At 38.4% G+C, this 27,749-nt stretch overlaps 1 protein-coding gene across 3 annotated transcripts in view; it reads left to right on the top strand.

Annotated features, from left to right (window-relative positions):
• Positions 1–6,600: 6,600 nt before the first annotated feature.
• LOC307006071 (uncharacterized protein) overlaps positions 6,601–27,749 on the top strand; it is a 49,339-nt gene continuing 28,190 nt past the window's right edge. Inside the window, exons 1-4 of one of the 3 annotated variants that reach the window (XR_013799394.1) lie at positions 6,601–6,706; positions 8,431–8,554; positions 9,119–9,234; positions 9,702–10,964. Coding sequence is in view for 2 of the 3 variants with exons in the window: in XM_079626695.1 (XP_079482821.1) it covers positions 11,666–11,699 (34 nt within the window). In the remaining variant the exon portion in view is untranslated. Of the gene's footprint in view, positions 6,966–8,430; positions 8,555–9,118; positions 9,235–9,701; positions 10,965–11,486; positions 11,700–27,749 lie in introns of those variants that run through there. The other 2 variants (XM_079626695.1, XM_079626696.1) reach the window with 2 other exon arrangements.

Here is a 27,749-nt window from a genome sequence, read left to right as displayed (position 1 = left end):
ATGTATGATGATGCGATGCTTGCCCTTGCAAAATGGTATAATTGGTGTATTATTTTGTGTAAGGTAGAGTTTGCTTGCGACCTCCTCGTGAGACTTTGACGCTCGCTCTACCGATGGAACTGCAAACTATTCTTCAGTAAATTGTTATCCTTTTGATTGAACTCCACGACTCCTGGTCCTTCTTTCATCATAGTCTCGGGTCTTATAACTGTTACACCCCCTAACAAAGGAGACAAAGTCGATTCTCAAAAGATTAAACAAAGTATTTTATTTCATGCATGAAATAAGACGTTCCCACACAGACAGCGTCTGATATGAGAAGGCCCATGGCATTCTCACACAGAGAGCATCTGACATGAGAAGGCGAAGGCTAGTCCCTTTCGCCAAGGTTATATACCCTAACACACCCTGTGTAAAAAAACCTTTGTTACCTTAAAGGGAGAGGTCTTAGCTCATGATCTCATGTCTCAAAGTTTCCAGTTTTTAGCTGCTGATCTTAACTCCTGATCAAAACTGCGCACACACATATTGTCACATTTCACATGACCCAGAGAACATTTCGTTCCTGCAAGTTTGTCTTAACTTATACATTTCTAAAAGCTTGGTTATATATCTTTAATAATGTGCTTTTGCTTATATGATTATATTCCTTTAAATGCTTATGAGTAAACATGAATCTTCAACATTAATAAAAGTTGTACACATCTAAAAGTAAAAGAACACATCTAAATGTTAAATTTCCATTACAAGAGTGATCAACAAGGTATCTCTTCATTTACCAGTCGAAGACGGGGCAACTTTCTGCTCTTATGTTTACTCTGTGCACTGTCAAGGTCTTCATCATATTTGTCGTGGTAAGATATCGGTCTTTGCAGCAATTTTACCGCAAATACTGCATTGTGCGCTGTTGGCATCGAGCCTGGAGAAATCGAAATGTACACACACTTTTGATCGACTTTTCCACATCTTTAAGGTATTATGTGTGTGTGCTCGCGTCTCATATGAATATGTGCGCGGAGAGTTTGTGTGTGTGTGTGTGTGCTCGCGTCTCATAAGTATGCGCGTTGATAGTTTTTTGATAGTCATTTTTCGATACTCGATAGTATCGAGGCAATTCGGTCGGTACCTAAAAAGTATCGAGACTCGGTACCCAGCCCTACTTGTGGTACTCCATACTGAACTTGTGATTGATAAGACATCTCTTCATTTACTGCTACAAACTGATAACGGTCTGATAAGTATGATTTAAACCATGCTAGTGCTATTCCACTAATGCTAACATAATGTTCGAGTCTATTTAAAAGGATGTTGTGGTCAATGGTGTCAAATGCAGCACTAAGATCGAGTAATACTAATAGAGAGATACAACCACGATCGGATGATAAGAGCAAATCATGTGTGACTCTAACGAGAGCTGTCTCGGTACTATGGAACGGTCTAAATCCGGACTGAAAATCCTCGCAGATATCATTTCTTTCAAGAAAAGAACACAGTTCTTCAGAAGGATACTGCTTTTTCTAATATCTTTGACAGAAAAGGCAGATTCGAGATCGGCCTGTAATTGACTAATTTTGTAGGATCAAGTTGCGTTTTTTTAACAAGCGGTTTAATCATAGCTAGCTTAAAGGTTTTTGGTACGTATCCTAGAGACAAAGATGAATTAATGATATTAAGAAGAGGATCTATGACATCTGGAAGCATCTCTTTCAGCAGCTTAGTCGGTATAGGGTCTAACATGCACGTTGTCGATTTAGATGATTTGACGAGTTTGCAAAATTCTTCCTCTCCTATAGCAATGAATGAATCAAATTTTCCCTCAGGGAGACTACAATGCACTTCCTGATGCGATACTGTATTAGACGGTTGCATAGTTATAATTTTGTCCCTGATATTATCGATCTTATAAGTGAAGAAGTTCATAAAGTCATTACTGCTGTGTTGCTTGGAAACTTCTGGGCTTGAAGCTTTCTTTTTCGTTAGTTTAGCCACTGTTTCAAATAAATACCTAGGATTATGTTTATTTTCTTCTAATAGGGTTGAAAAATAAGGCGATCTAGCAGCTTTTAAAGCCTCTCTGTAAGCAATCGAGCTCTCCTTCCATGAAATCCTAAACACCTCTAGTTTTGTTTTCTTCCAGTTGCGCTCCATTTTTCTGGCTGCTCTCTTAAGGGCCTGAGTGAGTGTGTGTGTGTGAGTGTGCTCGTTGTGCGACGGCGTTGGACTATGTTCTTTAATCTTCTTTAAGCGCAGCGGAGCAACTGTGTCTAAAGTGCTGGAAAAGAGAGAGTTAAAAGTTTCTGTTGCAATATCAAGTTCTTCTAAGCTATCCGGGATGCTGAGATGATGAAACTGATTAGGAAGATTATTGATAAAGCAATCTTTAGTGGCAGAAATGATCGGTCTAACATATTTATAACACGGAGTCGGCTTTGCAGCCTTGGCTAAATGTAATTTACACGAGAATAGATAATGATCTGAGATGTCATCGCTCTGCTGCAGTATTTCAACGGCATCAACATCTATTCCATGTGATAGTATTAGATCTAGAGTATGATTACGGCAATGAGTCGGTCCTGACACGTGTTGTCTAACTCCAATTGAGTTTACAATGTCTTTAAATGCCAATCCCAATGCATCTTTTTCATTATCTATGTGTATATTAAAATCACCAACAATTAGTACTTTATCTGCAGCCAATACTAATTCTGATAGAAAGTCCGCAAATTCTTTGATAAAGTCTGTATGGTCCCTGGTGGCCTGTATACAGTAGCCAGCACAAATCTCAAATGTGATTTATTGTTTACACTATATATTTTTACATTGAGCACCAACACTTCAAAAGAATTATATTTAAAGGAGTCATGACCTGTAATTTTCACTTTTCCACGAGAATCAATGTGTTATGATTGTCTAACGATTATACACTGGCCGGGAAGCCGATATTTAAAAGTGAAGCGTTTGTTTACCCCAGGGTTCGTAAACCAGCCCACGTGCACGCGCACTCAAATACGAGATTTAATTTTCTGCCCCGACTTGACGTCAAGACGGGGCCGGATATCCCATATATGGACACCGCAGACCTACACTGAGAAAAACAACAAGTAGAATTTACTCAATTTTTATTTGGCAAGTTTTTGCACAAATATTTTTCAAGTAAATTTCACATTTAAGGAAATTAAGTAAATCTACTTAACTAAGCCAAGTAAAATTAACAAAGTGAATAAGTACATATAACCTGGCCTGTTAAATTATATTGAGTAATTTTTACTTACAAATCTGATGTAATTAATATAATTAAGTAAAACCACTTGATATTTTAAACAAATTTTACTTGTTTTATGCAGTGCTGGTAATTATTTTAAATTAAATTAAATGTTACTCTTATAACGTGACAATAATACTGTGACAATGTGCAGTTAAGAGTAATTTATTAAGAAATAAGCATCTACAGAAACATATGCTTAAGGTCAGTGTGTATGTTTATTGCCGCTCAAGCTGCTTAAACCTTTAATCTCAACAATACATTAAATGCATATTAAAATTAGCAGTTGCAAAGCAGATAAATGCCTATGAACAACCACAGTACAAAAACATGTAAATTAAGTCAAGTTCATTCTAAATTTCAGTATCAAAACATGACATTAACAAACTGCTGTCACAAACTAAACCTGCTAACCAGCCCCCACCCCCTACCCTTAAAGGATAATTCCGGTATTTAACACCTTGAGTCTATATTGTAGTTTGTTTTGGATGAACAAGAGTGGTGGACAAATTTTTTTTGACAATGGTTCCTCTCTCGAGTTTTTGACTATAATAGAATTGGCCATGGACCCATTTAACATTGGAGTCAATGGGCATGTCCGAAAATGTCATCAAAACAGCCAATAATGTTCGTTTACAAAACTGTTAAACTCACCGAGTGGTTAGTGGTGTTCGTTGATGATTATAAACAATATATCGTCGCAATATATGATTCCAATCCGTTTATTTTGCTATAGTGGAACTATTTTTTCAACAATGGGATTTTACAAAATGACGAATAAAACACGACAGAACCTGTATTTCGCAACACTTTTTGGTTTGGGAACATCAACTAACATCACCAAGCACTCGGTGAGTTGCACAGTTTTGTAAACGAACATTATTGGCTGTTTTAATGACATTTTCGGACATGCCCATTGACTCCAATGTTAAATGGGTCCATGGCCAATTCTTTTATAGTCAAAAACTCGAGAGCGGAACCATTGTCAAAAAAATGTTGTCCACCACTCTTGTTCATCCTAAACAAACTACAATATAGACTCAAGGTGTTAAATACCGGAATTATCCTTTAACAAGGAAACTCATTAAGTACATACACAATACATTTAGAAAGCCTTTTAAAGGACAAGTTCGGTATTTTGCACTTAAAGAATGTACCGAGAATTTTCGGTTTCATTCGCTTTCCCTCCCACCTCCGCAATGGCTGCATAGGTGCACAGGAATAATTCTTCCTAAAACACATTAAAATTTAGTTTACAAAGACGTGAAACTCACCGAGTGGTCAGGGGTGTTCACTGGTATGCTCACACAAAAATCCAACAGGTTTTATCGTAGTTTTTGTCCAACTCCATTGTTTGTAGCTACCTCACAGCACATCCAATACAAGTCAATGGAGTTGGACAAAAACTGTGATAAAACCTGTTGGAAAGCATCTTTTGCAGCTATTTTTGTGTGAGCATACCAAATCTTGACAAAGCATTTTAATCTTAACCGTTCTATTTCATCAGAAACGATCTGAAAACAGGGATTTAAGTGCAAAATACCGAACTTGTCCTTTAAGCTAATAAAAAACTGAAATACAAATCCTGCAATTTGTAAATGTAAAAACTTTGTTTCGTTTGTTTAACGTGTGTTCGGTCTCTCTCTTTGTCCCTCTCAACCGGTTTACAGCAATGAAGTCACAAAGGACTGAATGTATTTGGGAAATATCCTGAAATTAAGAAAAGAGAGAAGAAAAAAAACAATAATCAGTAAACAACAAATACTTTTAAATTAAAAGTTAATTCATTTGCATTCACATTATTTATTTCACTTATACCAAATAATATTAAAAATATCCTGCATGACTTTACTCTCATAGTCATCATTAATTCTAACATGTTACACACACATCATGCGGATATCATGGCTACGAATTAGGAATAGTAATATTTCATTCGTTTTTATTTAAATAAGTCAACGATTTATTGCCATTTACAACGTGGTCACGATTTAGTAAAAGCAGGGACCATTTAATAGATAGTATGCACGAGTTAGCAAATGAATGAGGGAATGAATTCTATTGTGCACGATGAGGGAACTTAAGTTTCATATAATACAACCGAAGCTATAGATTGTGAATTTAGCGGCAAACGTCAGGAGGACTAGCCGAGGTAAGGCTGCTCCAGGCCGGTTACATCAGCGCTGAGTGCCCGGTGATCGCCTGGATCTCACAACTCCGAAACCGTCAGATATAATTTTTTAAAAAGGCGCTATCTTTATAAACAAACCACAGATTTGAACTTTAAACAACTACATTCTCGACTGAACAACTCTTAAAACTACATTTCATGACACAATAACAGTAGTATTTTTAAATTTCGCGGCCTTTCTTGCAAACAGACCACCGCCTAACTTTAGCACTGGTTAGCACAAAAAAAATATGGCTAACGTCTTTTACAAAGCTAACTCGTCATAAACCCTCTTTGGTCGGCAAACGCGCTGGCCATACAGATTACAGACTTAAGAAATATGAAAAAATAAACTGTTAAATGTCTACTTTTTTATGTGTCCACTTACAATCGAAATAACACATTGTGCTTTTGTAAAAGAAAGAAAATAAACAGGGTGCTTTCTGCCTCTCCGTCTCCGTGAACTTTTTTTCTGGAGCACGTCTCAAACTTAAGAACACTAAACTTTTCTAATGTATAGAATTAAGTGATGACAACACAATCATTGAATTATTCTAAACTCCGTAATATAATGCAGTTTTTTACTGTTGCTTACCTGTCGAGAGCAGATGGAGTGGAGATTGGAAATCCCTCAATCATCGCGGGTTTTCTTCTTTCCGCGCATGCGCAGATTTCTTTCTTCAAGGACGTAAATTTTACTTGATTTTTTTTATTTGCTTCAAGTACTTAATTAATGCATGTAAATATGCCAGAGAGTCAGAAGTCAATTTTACTTGTCTGTTGGATGTCTAATATTTACAAGTAAAAATTGAGTATTTAATTAGGATTTACTTAATATACTAACGTTTTCATTTTTACAAAATGATTCTTAGCAAAAGATACATGATTTTTCCTGTTTTATTTACTTTGCCATAAAATCATGTTTTACAGTGTACAGGTGCTAATCTACCAACATGGCTTTACTATTTGTCTTAAAACGCTTGAATATGGAGGTGATCCTCCTCTGCTCTGCTTATTCTGACTATTTTGTGCTTCACTTGAAAAAGTTCCTTTCACCTTTAATAACTGGAGTCACTTCAGTTCTAAAATAATAATAATGGGAGCCTACTAGTAAAGCTGAAGCTGCGTGGCCCTGATTGGCTGCGGAGGTGTCCCGTGCGCGCGTGACCGCGTGCGTTGGTGACCGATGACGTCAGTGCTCGCTCGCGCAGTCTACTCTCTTCCCTCATTGAGTTTCAGCGTCGAGTCTTCTGAGGCGAGGAGAGCAGTTCACGGTATTTCTCATCTTTACACAACCAGCAAACACACTTTATACAGTTTGATTAAGCGACAGACTCATTTCTGTATTGTTTTCATCGATCACGGCGATACTTGAGCGTCTTTTCTGGCGTCTTCCTTCTGAAATAAACATGTAGTGCAGCAGCAGCGAGCATGAGGAGAACATGTGGAGTTCATTCAGTCCTGAGCGAGTGTGTGTTCGTTTGTGTGATTGTTTCCATGTTTGGACTGAAAACTGTTCCTGAATGTCAAGAGGTAAAGTTTGAGATCTGTGAGGGGAATTGATGGGAAACGATCTCAAGTGTTACACTGATATAAGTTACTTTACATTGAGCCTATAATGAGCAACGTGAGACATTTAAATCACCTTTTAAATGTTCATATTAATAAATGAATAGCGTTTTACTCTTGGAACAATATTGCTTTGTGATGCTATTTATTTTTAAACGTTTTATGATCGTTATCAGTTTCAGCGCCCATAAAATGTAATATTTTAATGATTTAAGTAGTTCGTGATTGTTATAAAATCTAACTATATTTAGATTCAAATGTAGCCTACATATTATGCTGCTGTGATTATTTATCTGTAGTGGTTTATGAAGATAAATATCATATTACCCACCCAGCACCGGACGTCATTTGGACGTTGTTTTTTGGGCTAAATCAAGTCGGCCCGTCATGGCCTTCATTTAGCCCAAAAATAGACGTTGAAATTTGGGCTTTGTTTGGTCGGTCTGATTTGGTCCTAGTTTAGCCCAAAAATAGACGTTGAAATTTGGGCTTTGTTTGGTCGGTCTGATTTGGTCCAATTTTAGCCCAAAACATATAAAATGTGGCTTTGTTTATTTAGCCCAAATTTAGTTTATTTATTACGCGCGTCTGTTTCGGACCACATCTATCAATATAGCATAAACATAATTAAATTATTACAAATCTATTGTAGCAAGTGAAGAAAAATTATTTCAAAGATAAACGGCACATCCCAGAAATACATTATTTAGCAATAGCCTACGTTCGCAAACCATAATAGACTTGCATGACTTGGCATGGCAGAAATCCAGCAAGCGCTAGTGGTTTATGTCTCGTTGAAAACACTTGTGCTGTAGCCTATATTAGTTAACATATCTCTGAACATTTGTTATCATTCACTATGCCTATATTTAATATGCCTGTAATGGCTATAATGCATCCATAAACACATTAAACATCACAGTAGTTTATAACACCAGACCCCAATAAACAACAGCACTTAAATAGCCTATTAATAACTGCATATTACTATGTTAAATATAGGCCTATTGTATTACATTTTGTATATTTGAAATACACTTAAAAAATACTTAGAACATGAAGCTTATAATTTAAATTGTTCCTCATGTTACATCTGAAAAATTTGTGTATATGATAAAATAATGTTCATGCCTTATATCATGTAGTTTTTGCAATTGTTTTTCTATACCACGTTTACCATTTCTAAAGCTATATATTATATTAGGCCTATTATATTATAATAAAATTCATTGTTTTACATTCTCAATGCTTTCGTATGCTCATTCCATTTACAGTTTGACGATGGCCACAGCCCTATCCACTTAATAATGTATCAAGTTTCAGGATATTTTATCTGATTATCAAATAATTAACTCCATCAATTCTAAATTGACGTAAATGCTGCGTGACTTCTATGTGTTTTAATGGGCGCGCGCGCTGAACATTCAAGACGCATTTGAACATACTGTCTATGATTTGAACTGGAGCGGAGGGCGTTACTATGGAAACGGGACGGCAGCTCAACTGACATGCAGCAACTCTCCGTCTCTCACTGTTGTTTTAACTACTTTCAGGTAAGTTTAGTCCCTAAAATTACACAAATAATACATACAAATGTTTCTGACACGTTCTTTCATGTAAATGGCTCGCTTCCGTTGAATATTTACTTTATAGAAATGGTTTAGTGTCTTTGAAAAAGTCCGTTAGCCGTTAGCTAACTAACATTAGAGGTTAACTGTTAGGTAACGTTAACGTAGACTTGAGCTGTATGTTTGAGCTTTTAATCGCATCTTATGTGTAGATGAGAGATTTTGATAGTTTTGTAAAGGTTTTGGTGGCAATTGGTCAATGGATGAATAGAAGTAAGCCAATTTATTTAACCTAAAAGTATATGCACTATCCAGTTAATTCATAGTTTTCACGTGACGTCACACCATCATGGGAACGCCCACCTGGAGGGCAAAATAAGGCTTTCCTCCATTAATTTTGATCAGGTTTGTCTAGTAAAACAGTGCTATTAAGATCAAATTCAATATATACTGCATATTGATGATGCATACTTTGTACAGGTAAGCAGATGAACACAGAACAAATTATTTATAGCATAATAATATTGTTTGTCTTCTTTCTCTTTACAGTATTGTTTGCCATCTAGTCCTGATCACAGAGTCCAACCCCAATTAAGCAGACCTGAGCAGCTAATCCAGGATCACCAGAAACTCTGCAGAACTTGGATCTGGACACCACCAGTGTTGTAAGTTCAGAACATATTGCAGGAGATCCTAAAATTGTCTCTCAAGGTCCACTTACATGCAGAGTGTTGCTCCAACCTAGTCCAGCACACCTGAACAAGCTAATCAAGGTGCTAAACTCTGGATGCATATCACTCAGGTCCCTAGCTCAGTAGTTAGTGGTTAAGGGCCGTCTTAATCACAAAATCCTTACCGTGCACTAAAACATTTGCTCCCTAAAAACTCACTATGTATGTTCCCTTATCGGAAGTTCTGAAGCTCAAACCTTTAATCACACGAGACAAATGACATGTGATAGATGCTTTTAAAACACAAACCAATATATTTCAGCATAAACATACATCGCTAGACAGGTAATGTCTAATCAAGCAGACATTTACAATTTATCTATGACTGAAATCTTGCACGTATATGTAGAGGGAAAACTCAAGTGTATACTTTACATTTTGGTTATTGTTTTCTTTCTTAGATGCTGGAGAAAAAACAGCCAGGCTAAAGCATTCAAAGTGGAAGCTTCTGTCGTGGCTCAATAATCCGGGAGTGGAAGGAGCAGAAGAACCAGAAGATCAGAGATCAGGGAGAGATCTACTGGTGCCCCTGAGGGAACTGATTTATCTAATGTGTCAAATTTAACCAAAAATTGAATCACTCACCTTCATGTCATTGCATATCTGTAGGACTTTCATTCATCATTGAAACACAAATACAGATCTCTTTAATGAAATCTGAGAGCTTTTTGTCCCTCCATTTCACAGTTTATGCAACTAAAACTTTCATGCTTCAGAAAGGTAGTAAAGACATTATTCTAACAATAATCAATATGACTCCAGTGGTTTAACCTCAACTTTATGAATCGATGTGAATGCTTTGTGTGTGCAAAAAAAACATTGCATCTTTATTCACAAAATATATATCTCTGAAACGTGTTTACGGAGCACCACGATTCATCAGTGTTGTGTTGGTGTGAGAGCCGGCCATCTCATGGTGCAACATGCGTCAGAGATACATAATTTGTGAATAAAGATGAAATTGTTTATTTGTGCACACAAGGCATCGGTTAAAAATTTCTTAATTTGTCTTCTCCACAAAAGTCTTAAGGGTTTGGAGCGACATGAGGGTATTTACATTTTTGTGTGAACTATCCCTTTAATGTTTTCTAATGTGGTTATAATTGGTCATTGTTCTGTTATATAAACATTTATTGTTTTGAAAAAATGTTTATACTGAAATTTTTTTATCTTTTCTGTATAAATTTAAAGATTTTATTAATTTAATCAAAAGTCACAGTAAAAACGTTTCAATTGTTAAAAAAAGTTTCAAATAAATGCTGCTCTTTTGAAAGTTATATTCAAAGTATACTGAAAACTATCATAGTTTCCACAAAAATGTGAAGCCGTACAACTGATAATAATCATAAATGTTTCTTGAGAATCAAATCATCATATTAGAATATTTTCTGAAGGATCATGTGACACTGAAGACTGGAGTAATGCTGAAAATTCAGCTTTGATCACAGGAATAAATAACATACTTTTGTACATACTATATATTTACATGTATATTTATTTATGTATTAATTCATAGAAAAGTTATTGTAGTAATATTTCACAATATAAGTTGTGAAATTTCAGGGTATGTTTGATCAAATGCAGGCTTAAGATGTGATTAGGAAAGTGTTTCTTTTTACGTGAAAGATGTATTTGATAAATGAGTCAATAAATGGTTTGTTACTATTTTGTGAATTGTCTTATTTTTTTACAGTAATTATGAAAATAAAATCTAATGAATTCACGGTTGAAATTAGGCCTGAAAAAGACGTCTTTTCAACTCACTTTACAACCGTATTAAGACGCGAATAGGACGTCCTTTTATGGGCGTCTTTTCAACGACCTGAAAAAGACGGCTTTTCACCTTCCACTTTTCAACCAAATTTTAACGTTGTTTAGACGTCTGGCAATGTCGTCTTTTCTACGTCTTTTCAACGAGTTTTTTTTAGGTGGGTAGTGCTTGATGTTTTATCAATGTCATATTTTTTCTTTCAGTAGAGCAGTTTTACAGGTTTTTGTCATGTATCCTGACTCAAATAATGTGTTTCTAACAGCAAACACTCAGAATAAAGTGAGATGATCTGCTGATGATCCTGAATGGCTTGTTGAATGAGTGTTGATAGTCTGAGGCTCATCAATATCAACAGATCTGCTGAAAACACTCTTTATTTCATGACAATAGTTTTTGTTTTCTCCTTATTTATTAGATCTCCTGAATCACATCATCAGTGAAGCTCCTCCAACAGTAATTCCCCAATAAATGCTGTAAATCCCCGTCAGCTACAAGTGGAGACGAGCATGAAAGCATCAGGAAGAGCTGAAATCTGCAGAGACTGAGTTTATTAAAGAGGACAGTGAGAACACGAGTGATCCAGAACCCTGCAGAATGAAACACACTGAAGATCCTGAAGAACAGAGAGGTTGGTGTTTATTCTTCATTCATTCATGATGCTGAAGAACATTCATGTTAGAAACATTCAAGCACTTCATCACATTTAGATAAACAGTTACACTATGAAATGGTGCAGAATGTTCTGGGTTTTCTTCAACAAATGGTCAGTAAAGGGAGATTTGAGACATTTTTATATTGATTGTCAATATCAGATCAGGCTAAATACTATTTAACATTTATTTTATATCTGGTTTCCAATTTGCAACAGCATTACCAGAATTTTAGTCATTTTCAAAAAAAATTTTTATTTAGGAACAATCAGTAAACACCAAGTTACTGATAAAATTGTATTTGTCAAATATTATACAAGTTATTCATAGTTATAGAGATTCTTCTCACAGTAACTTTGGGAACAGGGTCGATGCATGTAGTCAATGCTACATGTAACCCGCAGCTACCCGTTTTATGGCGTAATAACTTGGGTACATGTAGGGCTGGGCGATAAATCGACTTTATCGATTAACTCGAATGTGTAGTGTACGTCGATATGTTTTAATGAAAATCAGTTTTCTCTATACACAAATATATTTGTGCGGGAATTTCTCGCACTATAAAAGCTAACCTTGCGGGAAATGGTGTAAATCAGGCCTATTCAAATAGCGGCCCGGGGGCAAATTTGGCCCGATTGAAATTTAGTCTGGCCCGTGGCAGATTAAACAAATAAAAATTAAAAAAAGTCAAAAAAACAAAAAGGCAAAAAAAAAAATCTACGAATCTGCCGCGGCGAACAGACAAGAGAACAGGCAAAGATTCTAGAGCGGAGCAGGTCGTCTCCATGGTGATAAAAAACAAACACTCATTCTCGTAAGTTTCAGAGTGAATGGACGGAGAAGTACTTATTTATGGTGCCAACTACGGCAAGCAAGCGAGGGACCGATAGACCTGTGTGTTTACTGTGCAACGAATCAGTGGCTGTGGCCAAATAATATAATGTGAAGATACTTTTTACTACAAAACATTCGTCTTTTTCTGCGCAATACCAAGAGGGCTCAGTGGAGAGACAACGTAGAATAGACAGACTGGTAACTTCTTTTGAGCAAAGTCAGCGTGCCATTGGCGGGTTTTGTACCGAATAAGAGAGAGCTTTCTTTGCCTCTCTACGAGTGGCGTGGATACTCACGAGAATATATATAAAATATATATTCTTGTTTTTAGTTAGTTTTCATCAAGAGTATGTTTACAGCACATAGTTAGCAGATTTGTACTTACTGTACACTTGAAAAGTTTTTTTCTAGTTTTAAAATACTCAATGTCTGAAAGATATACTTCAGGGATATTTGAATGTTGTTATTTCCCTAAATAAGACCTTTTTTTAACTGTCTTTAAATAAGACAGTTTTGCACTTATGACAGCTTTATTTTGATTGTCTGATTTTTTTAAAAAGCTATTACTTATGTTTACTGTTTAAGGGTAAAAGCTGTGTGTATGTCTCAATATTTGCAGTTTTGCACTTTGGCCTATTCAATACAAGTTTAATGTGTTGAAATAATAAAGGAAACCAAACGAATAATGTACCTTTATTTCATATTATGTACCTTAGTATATAGTATATTTTAATTTCCTTTAGCTGATATCAATTTGTCCGTCCGGCCCTCACAAATTTTGGAATTTTCTAGTTTGGCCCCCCTGCAAATGTATTTGAATAGCCCTGGTGTAAATTATGCGCAATCCCCTCATTCCCGCACTGAAATTCAAGCCCTGCATTACATTTGGCTGACTTTTTCTTTCATGAGCAGGATCCGCTTTCATTGAAATGTCAATAGAGGGAATTCTTCACCACACTTCGCAGGCACGCAGTAATGGCGGCAGGCAAGATGGCGGCGCCCATAGAGTTCGCGGCGGATTTGTGTATAATATCCGCCGACGCTCCCCTCTGGGCTCCCGTAGTTCCGAACGCGCTCAGCGCGTTTGCCACAGAGCTACATAAACAACATGGCAAATGAACAAGACCGCGGCTGCACAAGCACACCCGCCAAAAACATTTGCAAACTGAATCTGCAGGGCTGCCAACTCTCACGCATTCACCATGAGACTCACGCAGTTGTCACTTTTCACTCGCTCTCATGCCACACATCCATTTCTCACGCAGAGAAAATCGCGAAGCAAAGAGGAAACTGACACCGACAGAGAAGGTTACGGTACTATTGATACAAAGCAAATTCTCAGCGCTCAGATTCTGTCAATATAATTACAAAATTCAAACAATAAACAACGTTTTGGCGCTTGTAAATGTGATGTGACAGATCGCTGACAGATCTCAGTTCAAGCGGCACGTGAACCGGTCATCTGTTGCTACTAACTTAGTTAACATAAATGAACACTAATGATCAGTAGGTAATTTGAAAGATACAGGTCAACTTACCGAAATGTAATAAAATCGATCGATCAAATGTTTTTTAACCGGTCCATAAACCGCAGGAAAACAGTCACGTTACGTTTACCTCAGGAAAGCCGTTTAATGACCATAGCACGTTAGTTGGACTTAAAAAATTGTCTGTAGAGAGGAGTATTTTGCTAAATATGATAATTATATTACAATTTTTTTATATTTTTTACCTATCATTAAAATATGATAACGTTGTCATTTTAAAAAACACATTAAAATAAATTTGAGATGTTATTTTTAACCTTTAATAATAATACCAGCTGACAGGGCTCTGTATGTTTACAGTAGGTGAGTTTTTTTGGGGGGGGGGGGATTAACATAACACAATAACGTATCTACTGTAGGCCTACCTAATATTTATCCAAAGGAATTGATATTGAATCAAGATCAGAATCAAATCACAAGTGAAATTTGTGTCAAGCAATAATAAAAACAGTAGCATACAGTCAGCGTACCATGCAAACACAATACACTTATAATTGTGATGCAAGCTTTTTTTTTTTTTTTTTTTTACATCCCCACCAATCCCAGTCCGCCCATTTTATGTTACGTTATGTTATGTTACATTTTCACTGTTTACAAAGGTTGCTTGTTGTTTCTGATTGCACTTTATATAATTAAATAAAACTAAAACTTGTTTTGAACAATTTATTTGTCATCTGCAGATTGATTTTAAATAGGGGGGGGGGAATCGATTTAAATCGTAAATCGGATTTTTTGTGAAAAAACCTGGGATTTTTTTTTAGGCCATATCGCCCAGTCCTAGGTACATTACAGAAGGTAGGTTCGACTCACTGGAGTATATGACATTTATAACAGAAACTAAAGAAAGAAAGCAACTCAGACTCAAATATAAATGTTAATTACTAAGAAATTAAATGTATTGTTATTATGGAAAAAAATTAATTGAATCTTTTGACAAATAAAATGATATAAATAAACCGCAATAATAAACAGTAGTTCAGTTCACAATTGACACCTCAGTTCAATTTGGACATTTAGATTTCAAAAATCAAGATTTAAAACCAGATTTCACAATTCAAAAAACAGTGTCCAGATTAACAAAAGAAAAACAACTTCGGGAATCAGATTCAATGTTCAGCTGTCACTGAATATTTTTAGTTCAGTTCCGGTTCAATAGGAAAAAATCCAACGATTGATCCAGGGAAAATCCAGAAGAGCAAAAAAAACAATATAGCACAGTTCAGGGTGAGTATATTTTGTCCAACCAGTTCAGCAAAACAATAGATGTTTTAATTTTCCAGGTACGCTCAAGTAGATGGTTGGCTCGCCATGTCCAAACCACAGACAGAACATCCACAGCAGGGACAGATCAGGACTCAATAGGCAACGATCTCGATGAATTCAGAAACAGAAGAAAAAACGAGAGAAAACAAAAAAAACCTGGCCTTGAAAAACGAGGCCAAAAATAATCATTATTCAGCTGTTCAATAAACTTTAGATTAAATATATTGTCTGGTTTATCACTCAATTTCCTATGCACTTAACATACATGCTAATCAACCATATGTTCACTTATAGTACATTGAAACCTATGTGCAAAGCTAGCGTCCCATGTAACATGTCTTCATAAATAACATAACTACTTAAACAAATATACATAATAATATGAACCGTTAAACATTATTTACACAGTTATCATGTGTTGTGGCAAAAAAGAGACACTCAGAGTCAAATTATAAATAGAGAAGTATTTATTCTTGCAAGAATAGGAGCAGTCTAATACACAGTTGTTACCCTGTGCAGAAGAGTGACACCCCCCAGACAGACTGAACCAGCTTTTATCTCAGTTTCAAGGCCTTCTTCCTGCCAGAGCCTTCCTCCCAGTAGTTTTCCATCCAGTAGTTTTCCATAGACAAGGAAGCCATAACACTAGTTTAGATTCATCACTAGTTGGCCCACTAAGCACCCCTGCCCCAAATGGCCTTCTGACATCTAGGTCAGAGGTCCTTGTTCGTCTGTTCTCTGGAGTGTCTCCCCCTTCTGCCTCCCCAGGTACATAAACAGAATCTTCTCTCACTACAAGTGAGAGACACACATGTGACATTCTTTGAATCATCCATATTTTACTAAAGATCAATGAATATCATAAAATTGCCACCACAACTCCTCTCTGTTTATCATTCTCTGATAACTGATTAATCAAACATTTGTAATAATAGTAATAATAATGGTAATAATAAATTAGGGCTGAACGATTAATTGCATTTGCGATAATATCAGTACGGCCTGGCATAGGCTGCAGGAAAGAACAGTTTGTTTAATTTATTTGATAATAAATATATCATGTTTTATATATCAATATAGAATGTTATACATTCTCTTCAACTATTCTGTATGGATTCAGATATTTTCAGAATTGAGTCTGAGCTTAGTTTTAAACACAGATGCGTGATGACGCTGCGTGTGCTTTATACACAATATTCTGCTTTCTTCTAATTCCTCTGTCACAAACACACATTCGAACCTTCCGAAAAATAGTCTTTCATAGCCTACAGTTCGGAAAAGTTGAAGCGAATTGGACATTCGCGGGCTTCATTGCACTGACTAGAAGATCATATGGCACTCGCTGTGAAATACGCGCGCTTGATGTTACTCTAGTAACTTAGTGCGCGGTCCCGCCCGCCGGTATTTTCCTTACAAATGCTCTATAAAGGCATCATATGTCTTTTGGAATGCAGTTGGCTTATATATTAAAAATACAAATATGAAAACCATCGACAGAAGCTGCTTTCAATTTCAAATACTCACGGCCGCTTTGTGAAGAGCGCTCTCACATGCGGCTGTGAGCGACTCTGTCTACGTGGTTAAATGTACTTGCATCTCAAAATGCGTTTATGACGCGAAATTAATGTAAACAGTCAGTTATGTCTTAAGTTATTAAACAGACAGGACAAACCACATCTTATATTTCATAAGATATCTGTACATAAGTGTGAAGCAGCTTATCTTATCTAAACTGAGAAAGAAAAATCACTTAATCACAGCTCTTGAATGGAAAACATTCAGACTACTCTTAAATACTGAAAGCACTCTTTGTTTATTGCTTTTAATGTTTTTTCCCCCTCTTTGTTATTGATAACTTTTATGTTTTGAAGCTATTCGCTTATATAGCCTATTTAAAATTCTTAACATGTGATTGTATTAATTTCGTTTTTTAATGTGTAATTATTTTTAAAAGTAGCCTACTTATAATTACATATGTAATTAAATAAATATTTAAAGTTTTATTAATAAGATTAATTGATAAATAAAAAAAGTTGATCGGCTCATGAGGTGCCTAAAGATTCCCATCCATATTTTAAAATTATTTATTGCTTGTGTTTGTTGAATAATATAAAAGATAAAGAGCTTAAAAAATAATCGCATATTAAATCGCAATCGCAATATTGGTACAAATAATCGCAATTAGATTATTTTCCAAAATCGTTCAGCCCTATAATAAATGCAAGTTCAAGTCATTACATCATTAAAAAATCACTCTCCTTGAACCTGTGAAGAAAAAGTTTAGAAAAAAGAAGCATAAGGCTGTTTTTGTGGGGGAAAGCCCCATAATTATTTAGCAAGCAAGTAAACATGTTAACTAGGCCGGGCTAAACTGGGAAACACTGTTCCCGAGCTTCTGACAAGCAGACCCTCAGTCGCACTAGTAAGGAATAAATAGTTATAACACAGTAGGAAAACTGAAGATCTAAAATTTCATCTTTTAATATAATTTCAGTATTAAATAGTGTGTATCTGTATTATTATTCTTTATTGTTATTCATGATCAGTTGTATTATCTTATGGAGTTTAAATGCATGTGTTTGAATGCATGAAGATAATATAGATAGCATGATCCATGTGAGGATCACATGTCAGACAGAGGGAAGCTATATTCTGCTAAGGGTGTGTACAGTGTACAACAGTTTCCACTGATGCAAGTGTATCACCAAAGTAAACAACAAGGATAGTTCTTAATATGGAAGTGGAGTGTGACATGTTGAAGAAGACATATGACATATACGTTCCAATTTTAAGAAGCTCAAAGCAACGTTTTGTTACCTTATACGGAAGCTGTAAGTCTGTCTGTGATGTATATAAGCTGAATTTCACTGTACCACTTCAGAGAAACACGGAAACGCATAGACCTGGCGTGAATACAACATCTTCTCAAAGTTTCTCTCCTGACATATAAGAATAAAAGATTTTTCTTGGCAAGATAACTGGTGTCTCGTCCCGTGAATCAATACCGGGGAAAAGAGAAATAATTCTGAATCTACAAAAACAAACAGATAAAATTCAAATCATAAAAGTGTAATAAAAATCCCTCAGTTTCAAAACCCTGTCCTTGTACGCAATCTCGTAACACGGATGACTGCTGCTTTTGACCTTCCTTACATATCAATCGTTCTCAGAAAGAAAAAGAAAACATCAACATATTTAACTGTAATCTCTACTTGAATCATCTGCATAATTTTGTTCATCCCCATCATCATTCAGATAGACTGTCATTTTCACCAATTGAACAGACATTCCAGTTTTCTCATATTCACCCATGAATAACAAAATTATCAGAATAACACATACAATCATAACTCCTACACATTCAACATTTTCCCCATATCCATTTCCCTAACCATATTTTGTTCTTTTACCTTTAACTTTTAATTCAATCAGGCAGTGGTTCTACGTAATAAGCTTCAATAATAATCCCTATAATTTACAATAATTAATAGATCTTCTCTTCCTGAAAACATTTGCCTTAAATATTTTCTAATGAATCAGTAACCAATCAAATCATTTGTCATATACCAATATCAATACTAAGCCCTATTTCAATATAATCAGATAAAATCCTAAAAATCATCACAAAACCACATTCTTAAACCATTAGATGGTCCACATCCTCCTCCAGGTGTGTTGATTATCGTTCGCCCCATGGACTAATGGGATGGTTGCGGCCTGTTGGGGTAGGTGGGCGGCTTGGACCCAGGTGTCACACTGATCTCCTGAGATCACCACCGCACCCCCACTGGAATGAACCATTTCCTGCTTGTTGTCACCTGTGAATGGAGACCTTAAGTATTTTGTTTGTGACCGCTTGTCTTTCCCTCGTCCCTTTTGGTGTGACCTGTGGAATTTTCAAAATCATTATTTTTCATTTTATTTTCAATTATCATTAGACATTTCTTGCTTATTAGAGTCAGAGTCCTTTTCCCCTGAAAAACACATATCCACTTTGCTTACGTTAACAAGTCAATATTCATACATTTGGAAGCAGAATCAGTTCAGCTTGATGCAATCCATCCTGACATTCTGCAAAAGGAAAATTTTAAGTTATGCGCTGTACAAGGTGTAGCACCTTTCTGCCACAATAATAACCTAGGCCAGGACAGTTAGCAAAATTCATCCATAGCCATTATTTAATTGGCCACATTGTGCCCTGTCTCCCAATCCTGCATGCTCTCTGTAAAGAAAAACAAATTTCGAGGTTATTGTCAGATAGTAAAGTACGTAGTGTAACGGTGGTGGGCCCAAAAAACAGTTCAAATCAACAATAAATATTTTAAGTAGCTGTTCGGGCGCCAGACAGGTGTGTGCCTGTCAAAAAATTAACCCAGGATAGCAATCAACCACCTGTTACATATCAAAACAAAAACATTTGACATAGTCTGGGGTTTGCTTCCCATCACTTTTTAATGGCCACAAAACTTATTCCAGTGTCAATAATTTGTGAGCAATTCAAGTGCTGTATAAGAAAAACAACAACAACTTTATCTCCAAAATCAGTTCAGATGGAGAGGAAAATAACTAATAAAACAAAATAACAACAATAATCGTACCATAATATTAAACCCCACTACTTCTTTTTGGTGTTTTTTTGTTTTTGTTCACACATGCCCGGGGGGGGGGAAAAAAACATACAAAATGCGAATCAGTGCAGATACGTCACAACAAATTTTCCGCACACAGTAGAATTTTTCCCAAGCACACAAACACCGTAACTCAGCATGTTATTAGTAGAAAAAGGGACAAAATACTTAAACAACCAAAAAAAACATCAGTCAACTAGACTCATAGGAAGTGTGTGTGTGTGTGTGTGTAGGTATAGTTAGTGGGTGTGTCCGGGAGGCATGTGTAATTTCGGACGATGTGCGTCTCTGAGAGAGCGTACTGTTTGTACGGAAGAAAAGCTTGGTGGCACTGACCCAAACAAATGTAGCAGACCGCAAGGTCTCGGAGGAGTGTCTGGAACCGCCGTGGACTCTGAGCTGAACCTTTTCCCGACCGCGCTTTCCACTACGGACGGCTGAATAAAATCCGCGAAGGTGCGTTGCTTTCCACTACGGACGGCTGAATGAAATCCGCGAAGGTGCGTTGCGCCAGTTCACCGACTCAATGAAACAGCACGTCTGGAAGCCGACAGAAACACGAGCCCCACTCCACACGGCACTCCAACTTATTTTCTCCTCTCCGACAACCCTCTTACGAGCCCTGCATTCACTTGTGACGTTGGTTTTTCTTTCTTCCCCAGGTGCGTGAGCCTCGCCCTTATATTAGGCGTGTTTTACTTAATTGACGCACACCTCCCTTTCCGTCATGGATTTTGGCAAAGTGAAAATGAAAGTAACACAACATGCGGCATATGGAATTTTCCACTCTGCCACACTCTCCCCCCCTTGAGAAAACAACACATAGTTGTTACGGGGAAAAAAACCCTCTAAAACCCTAGAAAATCTTCGTCCTCGTCTGAGGTCTCATGGAAAATTTCCCGGAGTTTCTCCTGAGTACGATCCTCAACTTCTTTTGCAGTAGGGAAACACAGTTTCATATTGCATACATGCACATTGCGCACATCTTCTCCTGTGCTTTCCATTGCAACTTGATAGTTCAGGGGACCTAACTGTCGAATTATGCGATATGGTCCCTTCCACTTAGGTGCCAGCTTAGCAGTAAAATTGCGTTGTGCACTGGATTGAGGGAAGTTTCTTATCCATATTCGATCCTTCTCCCAGAAGGTGACATCCCTTCTGTTCTTGTTATAAGATCTCAATTGTCTCGTTTGGGCTTTTTTGCAGTTGTCCATGGCCTTTCTGTGTAGTTGAGACAACTGATGAACGACCTCATATGAATGACCAGAGGGTGAAAGGTTGTGTCCATGCAACAATTTGTCCACTGGGCTGTGAAGTTTTCTGCCCAGATGGAGCTCAGCAGGTGACATTCCAATAGTCTCCTGAACTGCGGTATTAAGTGCAAAACGAAACTCAGGCAGATAGTGGTCCCAACTTTTATGATTATCTTCCACAAAAGAAGCCATCATGCACTTCAGAGTACGGTTGACTCTTTCCGTCATATTTGTCTGCGGGTGGTACGCGGTGGTGAGTTTGTGTGTCACACTCCATTTCGCACACAATTCATTGAATAATGCAGATACAAATTGTGTTCCTCTGTCGGACAGGATGTAATCAGGCACGCCCCATCGAGTCAACACTTCTCTTCGCAAGATTTCTGCAATATTCTGAGCAGTGGCTTGTCGCATGGGAAAGAGTTCAACCCATCGAGAAAAATAGTCAACAAAGACGAGTAAATACTCATGTTGTTTTGTGCTTTTAGGCAGGGGACCCATTACATCCACTCCTAACATTTCATTTGGTCGTGATGTAGTAATAGGCTGAAGTTTTCCTGCTGGTTTTTTATTGTCACTTTTAAGAGTTTGACATTTTACACACCTTTGGACATGTTTCTTGACGTCTGTCCACATGCCTGGCCAGTAGGCAACGGCTTGTACTCTTTTATATGTCTTGAAAATTCCAAAATGCCCACTCATGGGACTGGAATGGTAGTATTGGAGAATTTTGGGCACAAGACTGCTGGGAATGACAACACGATAGTGGACTTGGCTGTTGGCCAGTTGAGTGGTATGATACAGTTTGTCTTCCACTACTACATATTGTTCCTTCTCGGTGAGTTCGTTCTTTGCAAGTGCCTGAAATATTCTACTGATTTCAGGATCATGATGTTGTTCATCCCAGATGTTTTCAGGGGTGATTGGAAACTCAGACTCCTCTTTTTGACTGGTGTACACACTACATCCAGGTATGTGGTACATTCGTGAAAGAGCATCAGGTGCTACATTCAACTTTCCTTTCCTGTACTCCATCACAAAGTCGAACCTTTGTAGTCGGAGAGCCCATCTGATGAGTCGGCTGGTTGTTTTCGTGGAACTCATCACCCACTGCAACGAGGAATGGTCCGTGATCACTGTGAACAATCGGGGTTCTAAGTAATGCTGCCATTTGTCCAGTGCCCACACCACTGCAAGACATTCCTTTTCTGTTGTGGAATAGTTAATCTCAGCTTTATTTAGAGTCCTACTGGCATAAGCAATCACTTCCTCACCGCCTTGTTCTTTCCGCTGAGTCAACACAGCGCCCAAGCCAGTGTCGCTTGCATCCGTGTACACTGAAAAAGGTAGTTGGAGATTGGGATGTCCAAGGATAGGTGGCAATGTAAGGCATGTTTTTAAATGCTCAAAAGCTTGTTGGCATTGCGATGTCCAAAGAAACGATTGTCCTTTCTTTTTTAAGTTGTTGAGAGGCTCTGCGATCCTAGAGAAGTCTGCCACGAATCGATGGTACCACCCAGCCAATCCCAGGAAGCGCTGGACCTCTTTAAGGTTACGGGGAACTGGATAAGTGCGAATTGCTTCCACCTTGCTGGGATCTGCGGTAACACCTTGTCCGTTCACTACATGACCGAGGAAAGCAATCTCCTGAAGGCAGAACTTGCATTTTTTTAGGTTCATCGTCAAACCAGCTGCTTGTAACCTCTGAAGGATGGTCTGGATGTCAAGAAAATGCTGAGCCATTGATGGAGAGTAAACTATGATATCGTCGATATAGACGAAACACATGGTTCCAAGCAATCCTCTCAGGACGATCTCCATCAGCCTTTGAAAGGTTGCTGGTGCATTTTTTAGACCAAAAGGCATGACATTGAAATGGTATAGCCCCCCTGACGTGATGAAGGCGGTCTTTGACTTACTCTCAGGTTCCATGGGTACCTGCCAATAACCGCTATTTAGATCCAAAGTTGAAAAAATGGCTGCCCCAGAGAGCGACTCCAGGATCTCTGTGATGTTGGGAATTGGATATGCATCACTTTCAGTGAGGGCATTGACCTTTCTGTAGTCAACACAGAACCTGAGACTACCATCTTTTTTGGGAACCAAAACAACTGGTGATGCCCAAGCTGAATAAGATGGTTCTATGATGCCAGCCTTTAACATGTCTTCAATCTGTTCTTTCACTATATCTTGCTTTGCGGGTGTAAGCCGATAAGGGCGTTGTTTAACAGGTACCTGATGACGCGTGTACAGGCAGTGCTGAAGAACATTCGTACGTCCTGGTCGGCGAGTACACACAACCTGATGTTTCTGCAAGATGTGACGTAATTGGTCTTCTTCATTATGAGGTAAAGTTGCTTCTTTTAATGCACGGTCAATCAAGACTTGATCCTCTGTCGGACTAGGGTCTGCATCTCGAGAAGCCAGTAAAGGTTGGGGAGGAGGAACAGAACTTAACAAGGACAGATTTAGCTGAGAGCTTTTAGATTTCTTTTGTCTTCGTTGACATGGAACTCTGCTTGCAGGAATACTTGCGTGGCGTAGTTGGAAATAGTATTCCTCCTCAGGAGAACATTGGAAAGTGTATTTCCTTTCTGAGACATTAAGTTGGAGGCCGCTCAGGAAAATGAAGTCTAATCCCAACACTGCTACATATGTCAGCGATGTTGAGGTAAGAACAACAGCCCGCATAGAAATATTGGTGTTATGAAGGGTAATCTGCACATTTATCCACCCCAGTGGAACTTCGGCCTCGCCATTCGCTAAGTAGAGAGGCCCTAAAGTCCATGGATGGAGACTCTCCTGGGGGCTAAGTTCCTTCCACAAACTCTCATGTATAAGAGTATAGCTAGCTCCAGTGTCCACGATAGCTTTACCCTTCCATGTGCCAATGGTGACGGGGACAACAAGCTGTTGGGGTACTGTTAACTGTTTGTGGTCAGTAACCTGGTTCGTTTTAAGGCTGTCAGTGATGGGTGATGCAGTTGTGGCTGAGACGGCATTGTGGGAGGGTAACACACCCGGTTTTTGATTTTGAGGGGGACGTTTGTTCTGAGAAGGTTGATGCTGATGAGATGGCTGACTTGAAAAAGATGAGGTAAAAAAGGGACAGTTTCCAGGGGAATGATGTCCTTTACACCGCCAGCACTGAACTTGGGACTTGTCCATAGAGCGATTAACAGGAGCTCGAGGTGCCATAGCCTGCTGTTTAGGGTGTACGCCTCCATCATACCGGAATTGCTGCTCATAGTCCTTTTCTAATTGATGGCCTAACTTCACCAACTCCTCCACTGTAAAAACTCGACTGCGTAACTGACTGGCGAGGTGAGGTTTAATATTCTTTAGAATCATTTTCACAATTTCACACTCCGTTAATGTGCTTTTCCATCTCTTGCACAATGCCCGGTATGAAAAAGCAAAATCCCTAATAGATTCTCGCTCTCCTTGAATCCTTGTCCTGACTCGCTCAGCTAACTCGTCCTCATAGTCCTCTGAAAGAAAAGCAGATAGGAAAGCTGCCTCAAATTCAGTCCAAGAGACAATGGAAGAGCGGGCAACTTCCCACCAGTCACGAGCAGTTCCATGTAAGACTGTACGAAAAGTAGCCAGAAGATCCACGTCGGACAAGGGGTGCAATGCCAAAAAGTCTTGACATCGAGTCAAATAACTCAAAGGGTCTGAGTCATCGGATGGCTTTCCAAATGTGGGAAATGTTAGTCGAAGATGATCACTTTTAGCTGTCGGGGTAGTGGAAGATGTGATGGCAGCTGCTTCTGGGCTGGGTGGTGAGGAAAAAGAACTATCGGTTGCAGGTATAGTTAGGGATGCCTCTTTTGGTTGGTCAGTTCTGTCAGTTATCTGCGTTTCGATTTTTTTGTTCACTTCTGACTGGAATTTTTGAAAGTCAGTGCAAAGCTCCTCCATTTGTTTTTTCCCTTGTTGCAACTCTTTATTAAGTTGCTCTTGACTAATTTGCAGATTCTTGCGCATGTCTTTCAGGTCTTTTTGGATTTCTACCTGAAGCTGTTCAACCAGGAAACGCACCTCAAATATAAGAGCAGTCTTCACATTCGTCAATTCCTCTGCAATCATACGTTTGGTAGCTTTGGTCCATTGGTCCATCTCACTTTCCACCTGTTGTTTGTTGTCGGTGATACACTTTAGTAGCTGTTGCTGGTTGTCCTCCATCTTGGTTACCATGTTGGAAATATGTGTTGATTGTTGAGAAGACTTGGCCTTCACCTCCTGGGTAAGTTGAATAATTGCCCTCTCTTGTTTCTGGCTTGACTCCTTTAAGGAATCCAAATCTCCTTGTACTTGCTGAGTTACTTGTTGAAATCCTCTGCCAGGTGTGGGAAGTTGAAAGGGCAAGTCCTGCAAGTCCTGCGCTCCCACAGAAGATGGAGGGGAAGTTTCAGGCGTTGTGCAGAGCTGCATGTTGTCTGAATTTGGTGGTTCCCAGGTGAGGGTTTGTACGGGAGTGCTGACAGTCAAGGCAGAGGTGGCAAATCGCACTCTGGATCCAGGGGGCTCAGTTTGGGTCAAATTAGGGGTGTAAGGGAATAAAGAGACAGGGGCTGCTGGTGGCCACATGGGAGTTTCCACTTCAGGGACATCAATCTCCACAAACGTGGATGGAGAGGATGGGGTGGTCATTGTTACAAGTGCAAAATGTGTATGAAATAAAAATCAGTAAATGGTATAATGTGTTTGTGTCAATTTTCTTTCTGAGAAAACCAACAAACTCGGACAAAACAATAAACTACATTGTTCAAAGAACAAAACAGTTCCAGATCATTTATACAAAGGTTACGCAATTCTTCAATTTGGTCACAAACTTATTTCAACCCAAAAAAGAGAAGATATAGGGTAACAATTTTTTTCAATGGAAAAGTGAGCCCCACATTTTTTTAAGCAAAGCAATTCCAATTATAATTCACAGTCAACTGGGTTTAGTGCCACATCAAATGTACACACACTGTATACGGAGTCCCCACAACAAAACTTCCTCACAGGTCAGTTCAAATCACAGTTCAAAGTTCAAATTCACAATTCAAAATTTCACAGTTCAAGTTTCATATAGTTCACAGTCCCTGTTCGGGCGCCACTCTGTAACGGTGGTGGGCCCAAAAAACAGTTCAAATCAACAATAAATATTTTAAGTAGCTGTTCGGGCGCCAGACAGGTGTGTGCCTGTCAAAAAATTAACCCAGGATAGCAATCAACCACCTGTTACATATCAAAACAAAAACATTTGACATAGTCTGGGGTTTGCTTCCCATCACTTTTTAATGGCCACAAAACTTATTCCAGTGTCAATAATTTGTGAGCAATTCAAGTGCTGTATAAGAAAAACAACAACAACTTTATCTCCAAAATCAGTTCAGATGGAGAGGAAAATAACTAATAAAACAAAATAACAACAATAATCGTACCATAATATTAAACCCCACTACTTCTTTTTGGTGTTTTTTTGTTTTTGTTCACACATGCCCGGGGGGGGGGGGAAAAAAACATACAAAATGCGAATCAGTGCAGATACGTCACAACAAATTTTCCGCACACAGTAGAATTTTTCCCAAGCACACAAACACCGTAACTCAGCATGTTATTAGTAGAAAAAGGGACAAAATACTTAAACAACCAAAAAAAACATCAGTCAACTAGACTCATAGGAAGTGTGTGTGTGTGTGTGTGTAGGTATAGTTAGTGGGTGTGTCCGGGAGGCATGTGTAATTTCGGACGATGTGCGTCTCTGAGAGAGCGTACTGTTTGTACGGAAGAAAAGCTTGGTGGCACTGACCCAAACAAATGTAGCAGACCGCAAGGTCTCGGAGGAGTGTCTGGAACCGCCGTGGACTCTGAGCTGAACCTTTTCCCGACCGCGCTTTCCACTACGGACGGCTGAATAAAATCCGCGAAGGTGCGTTGCTTTCCACTACGGACGGCTGAATGAAATCCGCGAAGGTGCGTTGCGCCAGTTCACCGACTCAATGAAACAGCACGTCTGGAAGCCGACAGAAACACGAGCCCCACTCCACACGGCACTCCAACTTATTTTCTCCTCTCCGACAACCCTCTTACGAGCCCTGCATTCACTTGTGACGTTGGTTTTTCTTTCTTCCCCAGGTGCGTGAGCCTCGCCCTTATATTAGGCGTGTTTTACTTAATTGACGCACACCTCCCTTTCCGTCATGGATTTTGGCAAAGTGAAAATGAAAGTAACACAACATGCGGCATATGGAATTTTCCACTCTGCCACAGTAGTTTCTTTTGTCTACTGTTCTCCCGTGGCCTTCGATGCCCTGGCGTTTCCTGTTGAAACAATCCAGACAGCAATTTTGTTAGGCAGAAAAATGGCTTCTTTCAGGGCTTTTACCCAATTACCCCTAGTGTTCTTCCAACATTTATTCAGCAAATGTGAACCCCTTAATAAACCATATTTGGGGCGGCAGTGGCTCAGTGGTTCATGTAGGTTGTCTACAAACCGAAAGGTTGGTGGT

This window comes from Phoxinus phoxinus, assembly GCF_949152265.1.
Source record: "Phoxinus phoxinus genome assembly, chromosome: 1".
Lineage (NCBI taxonomy): Eukaryota > Metazoa > Chordata > Actinopteri > Cypriniformes > Leuciscidae > Phoxinus > Phoxinus phoxinus.
Note: the sequence above shows the minus strand (reverse complement) of the source record. Positions and strands in the feature narration are given on the sequence as shown.